The sequence below is a fragment of the Nannospalax galili genome, unplaced genomic scaffold, assembly GCF_000622305.1.
Source record: "Nannospalax galili isolate Female #2095 unplaced genomic scaffold, S.galili_v1.0 scaffold281, whole genome shotgun sequence".
Lineage (NCBI taxonomy): Eukaryota > Metazoa > Chordata > Mammalia > Rodentia > Spalacidae > Nannospalax > Nannospalax galili.
In genome coordinates, this window is record NW_008349068.1 from 7465939 (window position 1) to 7479685 (window position 13747).

General features: G+C 40.2%; 1 protein-coding gene across 11 annotated transcripts in view; it reads left to right on the plus strand.

The window, feature by feature from the left end:
* Nucleotides 1-13747, plus strand: part of Unc80 (unc-80 homolog, NALCN channel complex subunit) — a 232591-nt gene that overhangs the window by 128923 nt on the left and 89921 nt on the right. For all 11 annotated transcript variants that reach the window (XR_607706.1, XM_008846230.1, XM_008846234.1 and 8 more), the window contains 3 exons: nt 1559-1759; nt 10831-10938; nt 12040-12178. Coding sequence is in view for 10 of the 11 variants with exons in the window: in XM_008846230.1 (XP_008844452.1) it covers nt 1559-1759; nt 10831-10938; nt 12040-12178 (448 nt within the window). In the remaining variant the exon portion in view is untranslated. The remainder of the gene's footprint in view (nt 1-1558; nt 1760-10830; nt 10939-12039; nt 12179-13747) is intronic.

The following is a 13747-nucleotide window of genomic DNA, read 5'->3' on the forward strand; positions in this document are numbered from 1 at the left end:
GGAGAGGAAGGCTGTCTATCTGACGAGTTTGTATTCATGCTCAGATGCTGAGGAGCTCAGAAGGTGGGCGACTGTGACCAGTGATAGTTTTTTCTTTTTTTAAGAAAATTTTTTGGTCTTTTTGAAACAGGGCCTCCCTGTAGCCCAGCTTGTCTGGCACTCATGATGTAGACCAGGCTGGCCTTGATCTCTGCCTCTGCCTCCTGAGTGCTGGGACTAAAGGCGTGCACCACCTCGCCCAGCTTAAAAAACTATTTTATTAGCATTCCTTTCTTTAGGAAGTAATGTGGATTAGATTGAAAGACTGCATAGTTTGCAGAATTTGGAAAAGGAGTGAATGGAAAACTCACATTTTAGGAATAGTGATAATTTTACATTATTGTTGAAGCTTGGTAGTATAGTTTTTCAGTAAATAATATTTAAAATATTATAGTAGACATACAGAATTTTGAATTTATATTCTAAGATATAATTCCATATTTTTAATTTGAGGATTATGTGTTTAGTTATTATAATACTTTCTATTCTTTTTTTTAACTTCCCAGACTATGATTTTTTTTATCTCTAGAAGTTCAGTTAGGGCATGGGTGAAGGCACAGTGGAACTGTAGACGAGTAATAGAAAAATGATGGAAAAACCTCTTGATGCCTGGTAATGGGAGAGATCTAACATCAAGACCTGGATACCCAGCCAGGCATGGTGGCACATGTCTTTAATCCCAGCACTTGGGAGACAGAGGTGGGCAGATCTTTGTGAGTTCAAGGTCAACCTGGTCTACATAATAAGCTCCAAGCCAGCTGGGGCTATAGGGAGACACTGTCTCAAAAAGACTAAAATAAATAAATAAATAAATAAATAAATAAATAGGACCTGGATGCCCAAGACCACATGTGGAATGAGGACCACAGCTGAGCCTCAGGGGAGATAGGAGTTCCATTCCAGAGAAGCAGTCCTACCAAAACCAGAATCTGCAAATAACAGAGGCCTCCCTTGTTCCCAGCATAAGAGGCAAAGCTTGTAGTCTGCCCCTACACCCCGTAAGGAGGAGCTGTGGTCCTGCCCAGGGAGTTGGAGCAGTGGCCCCACCACAAACCAGAGTTGTGGTCTTCTCCTGTGTGCTTGAGCTGTGGTCCCCTCACATTAACCTGGAGCTGGAGTCCCCTCTTATGAGCTGGAGCTGTGGTTCCCTCGTGTGAGCCTGAAGTTTTGGACCCCTACTGGGATTCATGGCTCCACATTCCTCTGGTAGTAGGCTGATGATGATGCAGAGTAGAGCATGGAGGACTTCTGATGTTGGGCAGCTGCTTCAGTCTTCTCTGAGTGACTGCATCCCCCACACCCTCCTCCCTTAAGATCCCAGGTTTAGTGTTTCTAAAAAAAAAAATCATTTGATCAACGGTGAATGGAGGGAGAACACAGGCCAAGTAGACAGAGGCCCATAACTTTCCTTTGGGAATTATTGAATCACTGTTGTGAAAAGTTCATGTTCTAACTTTCCATCTTCCATGCCTCTGCTCCCTTACCACCTGGTTGAACCTCAGGGGTATTTCTGTTCCAGGTCATGATCTTGCTATGCAATCAACAAAGTTTCATCTGCACACATGTGGACTACTGCCATCCACACTGCTACCTGCACCACAGCCGCTCCTGTGCCCGGCTGGTCAGGGCCATTAAGCTGCTCTATGGGGATAGTGTGGACTCCCTACGTGAGAGCAACAATATCAGCAATGTGGCTCTGAGGGGCAAGAAACAGAAAGAGGTGAGTGAGCAGTCTCTGAGCAATGTATCAGGATGGGGAAAAGATGCCCACATGGTGAGGCTATAAAACTCTGGAAATAAAAAAATGCAGGCAATGGCAATTATATAAGTCATACTGCTGATCTGTTTGGCCCTGAGAACAAGTAGATGGTAAATGAAAAAGACAGATGCTTTGTCTGTGTTCATGAGTAAACATGGGATATTTCCCCAGGCTTTGTCTTAAAATCATGTATAAATATCACTTTAGAGAGATGGTGGTGATGAGTAAGTTATTATGGTAGCCAGAGTAATGTCTCCCTGTAACATGTGAATAGGATGCCTCATGTGACAAGTAAGACTTTGTAGGAATGGTTAGGGATTTTACAGAGGGAGAGTGTCCTAGATTATCCAGGTGGGCCCAGTGTAATCATTTCTGTTCTCATGCATGAAGAAATGAGATTGGGGAATCAGGGGCAGAGCAGGAGCTGAGATGATGGAAACAGAAGGCGGAGTGGGCCAGGATTAGCCCAAGCACACTGGAAACCTCTACATGCAAAGAAAGACAAGTAAACAGACAAGAAAAACAGTACTCCCTGAAGCCTTCCAATCGATGACCCCCAGAAGTATAAAATAACAAACCCAAGGCATTTCAAGCCAGGAAGCTTGTAATAATTTGTTACAGTAGCAATAAGGGGCTAATATAACTATGCCTTATAAAATACACAATAAATTGCCCAATTATTTACAGATAGGTCAAATCATACTAAGGAAATTCCTTCAAGAAACCATGACATTTTCCAGGTATTAAGCTGACCTTTGAGTTGAGTTGGCAGAAGAGGACAGTAACCATGACAACTGTCAGGTTTCCTGACAGGAAATCCCTGAGTTCTCCACCTGCCCTGGGCAAGCAGGGCAGCCAAGACACCCATTCTACTGGATGCTAGAGGCTTCCCCTGCAGCTGCTTTTCTTGAATGGTTTTGCAAAGAGATTTTCATATAACACCTGTTCACTTCAACAAGCATCCTTTATCCATCTCCTATTGGCGTGGTATTCAGCCAGATAGTCTATTAAAAGAACATAAGCAGGAGCAAAGGATCTTTCTCCTAAGGAATTTGCACGCTAGGTTTGAGCTGGGAGTAGGTAATAACCTATAAACCAAGCAGCTTGAAAATATGAAGGATATAAACAAAAATGCCATTGAATTGTGTAACAATGTACAATACCACTCATAAAGGGATTTTTAAAGTTAAAACTTTTTTAGCTAGAAAGTAATTCATGTTCACTGAAGAGATTTTGGCTGATACAAGAGATCATTGTGAAGGAAGAAAAACAATGTGCCTCATGAGGGTGCTGTCTTAGCTTCTGGGACAAGCTTTCAGCGTTTATTCTAATCATATGAGAGGGCATAAGAAGCATGCAGATCATTGACAACGTGCCTTCTTGATTCTTATAAACCATGTACAAGGGTATTTTTCTACTCATTTTACAGGCAAAGAAAATGAGGCTCAGAAAATAAGACTAGCATAGTTCATATCTATGACCTAGTCTGCTGGACTCCAGTTAAGCTATGGATTGTTAAAGGCGGGGCTTTTCATTTCATGTTATTCAAACTATGTAAATTCCGAGGCACATGGAGTGAGAACAAATTAACATAGGTAACAATAAACTACACAATAAACTACACAATGACTGAATAAACTACACAAATGACATAACAAGAGAAATATATGCATATATGTATCTTATATATCTTATATGTATCATATATGTACCTTATGTATATTTCAAACATATATGATACTACTTTCAAAAATCTACTTTAATTTGTATGTTCTCTCCATATAAGAACTCTTGTAACTTAAAGAGAAACATGTATGTTGCAAGTTTCATAAAGATACAAGTCTAAATTAATTGTCATCATTCTCTGTAAACACTCTGAAATTCTTACTGCCATGCCCTTACTCAAATTATATCTTTATCTTCATGTATATGTGGCCAAACCCAAACATTCTTTAAGATTCAACTTGAATACTACCTGTTCTAGTTTTTTTCTGTCGCTTTGAGGAAATATCCCAACAAAAAGCAACTTAGGGGAGAAAGGGTTTATTTCACTTCACAATTCCATGTTATAGTTCATCAGAGCAGGTAAGTCAAGGTGGCAGGAACTTGAAAACAGCTTGTCACACCACATGAATGCATCCATGCTCACTTGATTGCCTCCCTGCACGCAGCTTCATTTCTCCAACTCATACAGTTCAGGACCCTCACCTATGGAATGGTGCCACCCACAGTGGATGGGGGTCTTCCCACATCAATGAATTTATTAAGACAATCCCACACAGACATGCCTAATGGACAACACAATATAGACAGTTCTTCATTGAGATTGTCTTCCCAGATGATTCTAGGCTGTCAAGTTGACAATTAAATGAGGTGGTAACAGAATTTTAAAGAACCTCTGGACCATGCCAAGCCCATATTTTGTTCTGGTGTAAAAGAGGAGAAAGGCTATAGCTCAGTTGGTAGGTGCTTGCCTAGCAGGCCCTGGGTTTAATCCTTAGTACCTCATAAACTAAGTGTGGTTGTGCACACATATAATTTCAGCACCCAGGATATAGTTGTAGGAAGATTAGTAATTCAAGATCATTCTCAGTTATGTGACAAGTTTGAGGCCAGCCTGGGATACATAAGACTCTGTCTCAATCATCCTCATCACCATTGACCAAAGCAATACAGCGCTTGCCTTCATATGTTATATAGGGTCTCATCTGAGGGAAAAGCATAGTCAAAGAAACCTCCTAGACCAATGTAAAATTACAACAGCAGTGTGAGACACACTACTGAGAGAGCTTCTGAATGAGGCTAAGGATTTGATGAGGAAATGGAAGACAGCCTTTCCAATAAACAGCCAACTTTTAATGAAAGGATGCATAGTTGTTAATTGAGTCTAAAACTTTCTGTCCAGAGAAGTGAATACACAGGACCGTGGCTGGAGCTCTGGGGACTGTAGTACATGATGGGGCTACATAGGCAGACAGAGAACAAACCATGTAGGGCCATAAGGAGGCTTTGTAATTATTCCATCCTTTCAGTGGAAAAAAGTATCCTCCGCCACTGAATCATTAACTCTGAGATCTGAGGGAGTCTTCATTCATCTTGTGTCTTACATAGCATTGTAACACATTCTCTACTTGCAAAAGATTAACAATGAATCTTAAATGAATGAGTGAGCTTATAGACAAGGACACTTGTATTCTAACTGTGGCTGATGACCTTCTGCTGTGGTATATACTTTTCCTATAGAACTAAAGGCAGAGATGCATCGTCTAGCCTTATTGAATTTAAAGTACTGATTTGAGTGAAGAACTATATTGAAAAGTACATAATAAACATTGTATTTCCAAAATGCAAGCTTCCTGTCCAAGCTTTTTCTCCCTCATGATATTTTCTATTTGCCTGTTCTGAGTCTGTCACACAAATGAACAATGCCCATACTTCTAGAACCAAAACAAAAACAGATAAAGGGCAATAAATCAAAAGTAAAAGCAGGGCTGGGTGTGGTGGCCCATACCTTTAGTCCTGGCACTCAGAAAGCAGAGGCAGGTGGATCTCAGTGAGTTCAAGGCCAGCCTCGTCTACATAGTGGGTTCCAAGACAACTGGAGCTACAGGGAAGACAAAAAGACCAAAAAAAAAAAAAAAAAAAAAAAAAACTCTGATCTACAAAGGGGATTGAATCAACAGAACTGACAGAAAAGGCTTATCTCAGTTTAAAACTCTTACAGATATTTAAAACAATCACATGATACTGTGGTGAACATATGCATGAAGATAGGGTTGCTTATTACCCTTCGTAAGGAGCCAGGTTATCATATTAGATTCATCTACAAGCAATTGATATTTCAACTGTTTCCTCTTCAGTTGATTTTTAAGGCAGAATATACTTGTACCAGCCAGTATATGTGTCTCCTGACTAACAGATCAGACTGCTGATCTGCATTTCAATGCTCAGGAATTCACTATGCATTCTGCTAGTTTATTTTTGTACACTTTCATTCTGTGTGTACGTATTACCCTCACCAAAGAAATCTACAATTTTTCTTCTATTTGGAGCTAAGCAAGTTTGTATTTGGTTTAGTTCTATGTATTTAGAAGTATATTCTAAGTAGACTACGGGGTCACTTAATTGCTGGTGAAAGGGTAAAATCATTTCTTAACCTCTTGGTTAAGACTGTAAGAAAGGAATAAATGAAATGAGTCTTTTTTTCTTTAGTCATAAAGAAGAGTGGGGTTGATGATACACTTCCCACGCAGAGAGAAAGGACATGGTGTGGGTAAATGTTGCTGAGCTAATGCAAATGGCAAGAGGTTGACTGATATCCTACAGAACTTTTTTCTAAAGCCAAAGACAATACTATTGTGAAGTTAAAACCAGACACCGGGTCTCAATTTACAGGCCAGAGTGAAATATAGCTGTAAAGTCACATTTAATTCTGGGAGCCCTGTACTATGCATGCTCTCAGCTCCCAGGCCCTCTGTGAGGCACGCTGCGACCTTTTCTTCCCACGCTGTCCTTATGACCAACCACAAAACCTATACCATGTCCCTCTAAGCTACAGTTTAGAGAATAAAGATATTTATTTCCAAGAGGGGGTTACTTACAAAGGCATGTACACATGTGGGCTTTTTTCCCCCCTACATCTCAGCTGAACTTTCTAGATCTGCAGCCACTGGTGCACAGGCCCATGATGGCAAAACTCCTACCTCCTCCCTGGCTTCTTCGGTGTCTGTCCTTAGACCCTTCCCCTCATTCATTTGAAGCTGACTGATTGGGTGGCAGGGGTGCCTGTCTCCTTCCCTTTCTACAGAGTCTCTTAGGGTTCAGACATCCAACGGGTTGCTAGTCTTTTCAGAGGCCACATCTACCCAACAATAAATAATACTTATCAGACATCCATAGTTCATATCATATATGTGTGAAACACCAAGGGTCTACTTACGTTTTAGAAAGTATTGCACTTCTGCTGGCATGCCCTTCTCTCCATGAGGAAATCACATTCCTGGAGGGCCCTGTCGGGTGATTTCCACTTTCCTGAATTTTAAGTGCCCATTATCTCCATAGTGAACTCCATTTCATGACAGGTAGCTCCCCTTTCCCTTACCCTTACTAGTCTGCTTCTAGTTCTCTGTCTCTCCTAGAGGAGAGGAAAGGGCAGGAGTGCCATGAATGTGCTCTCAGTGCTTCCCCAGATCTTAATCCACCACCTGGGATGCAGTTAACTTAATATTCTTGAGTAATTCAATAAATAAAAACCTTATTTTAAATAATTTAATATTATATCCATCTGAAGTCAGTGATCTTTCGATATAAGGAACAGTTCATTCAAACAAATTTAGGTAACTATGGAGTTTGTTTCAAAGACTACATCAGAATCTCTTAAAGTCAGAGACAGACAGAGAAACACACACACACACACACACACACACACACACATACACACCCCAAAACTGTCTGTTACAGAATTTCCTGTCTCTGCCTTTTCTGCCTCAGCTCTGCTCACTCGCTTGTCTCTGGCCAGCTTCTCTTGTTTTTTTTCATCTTATATTTAGTCTGAAAATGCCAAGAGGTGTCACTTTTTCCTGTCACTAACCACCATCACTACAGAATTCCCACTCTTGGTTCCTTAGGACAATAATTTGGTGCTGCCTCATTTTGAGCCAAACACAATGACAATTCCTTTACCAATGCTGATTTTGCATTAAAAATATAATCAATGACAATAACAATAAAGTATAATGGATTTTCCAAGATATATACAAGTTCTGCACCATCCCATAACTAAAAATTTCTGAGTATCCTGGGAGATCCTGTGACTGTTCAGCTGCCTCTCAATTATAACTGCTGTAGTAGAAGCACCTCAGTAATGGATAAGATCCTTGTTGCATGAATTTTCCTGGGGAAACATAGTGATATGTCTATTCACTCCATACAGAGAAATCACCATCAGACCCAAGAAAAGATTCCATCCAAGTGCATCTGGGTGAACCAATGAATGTATTGGGGTTGTATAGGGGTATGGGTGACTCACAGGCAACTACACCAGTTGAAAGTCCTCTGGCTGACTTAGCAGCTACACAACCAAGAAACCCCTTTTTCATAATCTCAGAGAAGCAAGGGAGCCCATGAGGATTTTAGAATAGCTTCATAAGGGTCTCTCCTCTCTCCGTGCCAGAATGTTAACAGGTCTGATCTCATGACAGTCTCCTGCAGATGATCACAGCTGTTATGTGGCTGGACAGCCATGTTCATGGACATCCCAGAGAAAAGAACTACACTGTAGTCCTCTATTAGGGATGTATTCTGTCCTTTTTCTTGGTTTACTAGTCTTGAGTTTCTCTACAGATTCCTGCTTGATGTATAATTTCAAACATTCATGTGCATTTCATAGTTCAATGAGATCTCTAATTCTTCAATAACTACTACTAGAGGCCACAGGAAATAACCTACCATTTTATTCCCAGATTCCATCTACCCAAATTATGTATCAAGCTATCAAAGCAAAAATCAACTAATCACAATAGTTTGTTCTGAGTCAGAAATCACATCATAGAGGAATTTCAAGAGCCTCACAAAGTGCACTAACCCCTCATCACACGTGTTTCTACTTCTGATAATATCTTCCTAGTCTGATCAAGTCATTCAGAAGCAGTGACCAGTTCACCCTGATGGGAACACCTTCCAACTCCCATCCCAATTGTACTAGTTACTTTTCTGTTGCTGTGATAGAAACACCATGCCCAAGGAAACTTATGAAAGGAAGAGTTTATTTAGCTTATGGTTCCGAAAGGGCAAGAGTTCATCGTGGGGGTGGATCATGGGGAGAGAGGTGGCTGGAGTAGGAGCAGAAACTAAGCCCTCACATCATCAATCAGGCACAGGAAGCAGAGCACAACTAGAGATCCAGCAAAGATTAAGAATTCTGTAAACCAACCCCCAGTGACGTACTTCCTCCAGCATGGTTACACCTTCTAAGGCCTCTCAAAACAGTGCCACCAACTGGGGACAAAATGTCCAAATGCTTGGAATCTCTAGGGGACATTCTCATTCAAACCACCACAACTGTCCACCAAAACAACATCCTAGGTGTCATGGAGCCAGAAGAACACACCGTGCTTCCTAAGCACAAATGCCAGGACCTTAACTACTCATCACACGTGGAGCTTGACTCATATCAGGTGTTCCTTTACATAGAATTAAAAACAGCCCTGTGTTTTCCAGCACATCAGGTTCTAACATAAGTGCTCAGCTTTTTTTTCTTAAACTGAATATGATCATGTCCTATAATCAAGAAGAAATGTTTGTAAGTATCTCTGAGAAGAATGGAATATCTAGCTAGAGATAAAGGGGTGAAATATTTGTAAAATGCTAAAAATCATGTTTTAAAATGATTATAATAACCTAGAAAATACCATAAATCACAGTAAAATTATTGTTTAAAATTGTGTACCACATATACATAACTTTTTCACAGTTTTGCTAAGATGCACCAAGGAGAGAAAGACTAAAAAGAACCAAACAATACTATCGCTGAGTTGGAAATTGTTGGAATTTCCATTTTCTTCATAGTTTTTGTCTTTTCTAAATATTTTAATATTTACATGTATTATTTTCTAAGTAGAAAGAATACAGGTACAAAGATGGCAATTTTAAGTACTTCAACTCAGGGGCTAGAGAGATGGCCTAGCAGTTAAGAGCACTGGACTGCTCTTCCAGAGCACCTGGGTTTGATTCTAAACACCCACATGGCAGATAACAACTGTTCATAAGTCCAGTTCTAGGGGATCCAATACCCTCTTCTGGCCTCCACAGCCTTTGCATGATGCAGGTGCACTTACATACACGCAGGCAAATCACTTCTATACATAAAACAAAAATAATAAAATTTAAATAGCTCAGCTCTTTTCAAAGAACTATCTGATATATTCCTTCATCTCTATGTGAAACCATTGGTATACATGATTTTAAAATAGTTTTCATATTATGTATATATTCCTATATATACTATTTATGCATCATTTTTCCCCGAAACGTTATATTTTCCCAAGCATGCAGTTCCATGTTTTCTTTCTTAGAAATCACAGCAAGAGCTCTGATTCTCTTGTTTCCAAGTAGGTTCATTTTAAAAGATGGTTTCATACCAGCCCCATAACAGGACCATTGTCTTGGATCTTGTTGTCAGATTTCAAAAGACTTTCTTGGAACATGTGTGTGCTTTTAGATCTGCCTTTCCATTCAAAATACCTCCATCACACTGTGAAGCTCTGTCTAAAACTTCTTAAGAAGTTCAGTTTTTCCTTTGGCATCGAAGAGGAAAGTGTTTCGTTGACACAGCATCGGAAAACCAAATGAGCTTTATTGTTTGTGAGCCTCCTCAGCCTGGACTGCAAAAAATGAATTCATAACTCAGGAATCACAAACAAGGGAAGGCCAATCCTTCTCCAGCTGCTTTTGGGAGTCAGAGGAAGGAATTGTCCCATCTGTGCTCATGCAGCTGAAATAATCTATTCTGGACCCAGGCTGAAGGCAGTTTGAAAGAAGAGTTGTTACTTCCCATAGATGATTTTAAAATGAAAACGCTTTACCTGTATGACTTATGTTAAGATGATGGATGCTATGAACTCTACTTCCTGTCTGACCTTTTATATCCTAGCACTTAAAATATGAAATATTTCCTTCTTTAATGGCCACATATTTCTTCAGCTTGTACCTTCTAACCCTATAAAGGAGATCTTTGCCTTTCTCTTATTCAGCTAATAACTAGCTTTTTAACTTGGTCAAATGACTCCACCTCTCTGTTTCCTTGTTACCTCGAATGTAAAAGAGAAGCTTCACACTAATTATATTCAAGGTCCCTTTTCACAACAAAACCAATGCTTTTCAGATAGCTTGGGCTCATATTTGAAGACAAAAAAAAAAAACTTCAATCATACCATCTATAGAAAGTGGTTACTTGAAGAAATTGGGGGAAAATGGGGCACTTACGGTTTTTATAAAAGCATAACACCTTCATCACACACCTCATCTTCTCTCAGTGCTCAGATAAGTCATGCCTGAGGACGCCATCTCTGAAGAAGAGAGTTTCTGATGCCAACCTAGAAGGGAAAAAGGATTCTGGAATGCTGAAGTACATCAGGCTTCAGGTATTAACTTCTGGTTCAAAAACATTCATGGAGCATTAGCAGGAAAGAGGCTCTATAATACCCTGTTGATGAGTATCTGGAGCATACAATAGAAGCTGACACTGTGTTGCATTAAAAGCCCTCTTAACTGGTGAGGAAGGACGCCAGGAGATCTTACTTGCTGTGCAACTAGTTTCCACAGTGAGGCCTGAAAGTTGAGTAGACTACGTCTACACTGTCCTTTCCTGTGGAGCTAATCTCCCACTGCATGTGATGGCTACGTCCACAGGCTTTGAAATGAGGCCATCTAGATCCATGTACCCTGTCTGCTGCTTGGGCTGATAGATTTAGTAAAGTTATGTGTTTCCCTTGCTCTTCATCTTCCCGTCTATAAACTGAGGATTGTAACAATATACTTATACCAAAGGATTACTGCTTGGATTAAATAAAATAATGTATCAGCCTACTTACCCAGGTCTTGACATATTATATTGAACTTGAAAAACTAAACTCTAAATCATACACTTACCCTTCTGGGGTGGAAGGACTTTTTTATTTTCCTAGAATGCTTAAAACAATGACTTATTTATAATGTACATATATATGTGCTAAATTATCTAAAATAATGGACCAAGTAGGATTTTGTGAGTGGAAGGGGAAGGCATGACCACAATGTATACTTACATTGTTTAGCAGAGAAATACCATCCAAGTTCAAACTACCTTAGGAAATTAACTTTATAAATGGGCCCTTTACAAGTTTTCACTGGAAATTGTGAACATGAAGGAAAATAAAAACTTTAAAAGTCCACCAGGGCTTTTAACACAACTTGTATGTTTGGGAGGATCTTTCTAAACTCTAGATTTGCTCTTATTCTACATTTAATTCTTGGAGTAATTGTAAAGTGATTTTTGTGATGAAAATATTACAAGATTAGTAATTTTTTCTGAGTTGACGCAACCAATAAAGGATAAATTTTATGCACCATGCCACCTAAATCTGCTCCCATTTTTAGAAAATACCTTTACGGTCACTTACAAGAGGCAGAGAAAGGAAGTAGATCATAAGTTTCAAGAAATAATTGTTTTAAAATTTTTTCAAGCACGATCTGTCTCCTTCCAGGTGATGAGCTTGTCACCTGCTCCCTTGTCCCTGTTAATCAAGGCAGCACCGATTCTGACAGAGGAGATGTATGGAGACATCCAGCCTGCAGCGTGGGAGCTCCTGCTTAGCATGGATGAGCACATGGCAGGGGCAGCAGGTAAAACAGACCACCCAGGGCCTGGCCTCTGCGGCCTCTAGTGACCGAAGTGTTGAAACTGAGGGAGGAGTGCCCTGAATTCTGTCAGGTTACGGAAGTTTGTAAACTCTAGCCAGAGGTGTGCACCAGAGGAAAGTACACCTGTGTTTTTAGAGTTTCCTTCAAATTTTGCTATGTGTTTACACTAACTCATTTCTGATCTCGCTCATGGTACAGTCAGAACTCTATGACTATAACAGAATACTTTGGGATGGGGTTGCAGCTCAGTTGGTAGAAGGCGTGTCTGGTATGCAAAGCCCTGGGTACAACCCCCAGTATGACATAAAACCAGGCAAGGTGGCCTATGCTTATAACACTGCCACGCAGGAGGTGGAGGCTGGAGGAACAGAAGTTCAAAGTTATCCGTGGCTATACAGTGAGCTCAAGGCCATGAGTACATGAGAGCCTACTCAAAAACAAACAAACAAGGGACTGGAGAGATGGTTCAGTGGTTAAGAGCACTGGCTGCACTTGCAGAGGACCTGGGTTCAGTTCCCATCACCCACATGGCAGTTAACGACCATCCGTTGTAACTCCAGTTCCAGGGGATCCAATGCCCTCCTTTGCCTCCTCAGGCATTGCACGGCACAGGTGCACTTATATACATACAGGCAATAATACACTCATACACATAAAATAAAAATAATAAAATTAAAAATAATTTTTAAAAAACAAAGATAATCAAGTTGTAAAGAGAAAAAGTTGATTTTCTCATGGTTTTAGAGACTCCAGTGCTTTCAGACCTCTGCTAGGGTGCCGAGTGTCAATGAAATGGGGTACAGCAGGGCAGAACTACTCACATCCCGACTACATATATGTAATGTACATGTTGGAATGTGCACTTGTGGTATGTCTCCATTTTCACACAAATGGCACATAATGTAAAATTTTTGCATTTTGTACATTTTCATTGATATCTAAGATCCCATTTTCAACATCAGTTTATAGTTTCATCTTATTCTTTTTAGTGGTTACAAAATATTCCACTGAATTAATAGATATATTATAACCTATCTAACCAAAACCTATAAGTAGACATTTAGGAAGAGGATGCCCTCCAAAAGGAGACCATCATGAGGACATCCCTGGAAAATATAAACAGGTAGAGGTCTTGGGAAATTGACCAATGAGTAAAGTGCTTGCTATGCAAGCTTGAGAATCTGAATTTGGATCCCCAGCACACATAAAAAGAAGAGCATGGGGGTGCACACCTGTAATCCCAGCACTGGGAGGCAGAGATCAGAAGACCCTGGGGGCTTGCTGGTCAGGCAGCCCAGCCAGTTGGTAAACCCCAGGTTCAGTAAGAGACCCTATCTTGGAGATCAATTGAAGACACCTGATGTTGACCTCTGGCCTCACGTGTGCATGTGCATGTAAATACACACACATACACACACACACACACACACACACACACACACACACAGCTGGAAATTAACCCAAGAGAAAATAATGTAATAGCCTTTTAAATCCTAAAGCATTAATTTTCATAGAAATTGATAAACACAAATGATTCTCAGAAGCTCCCTC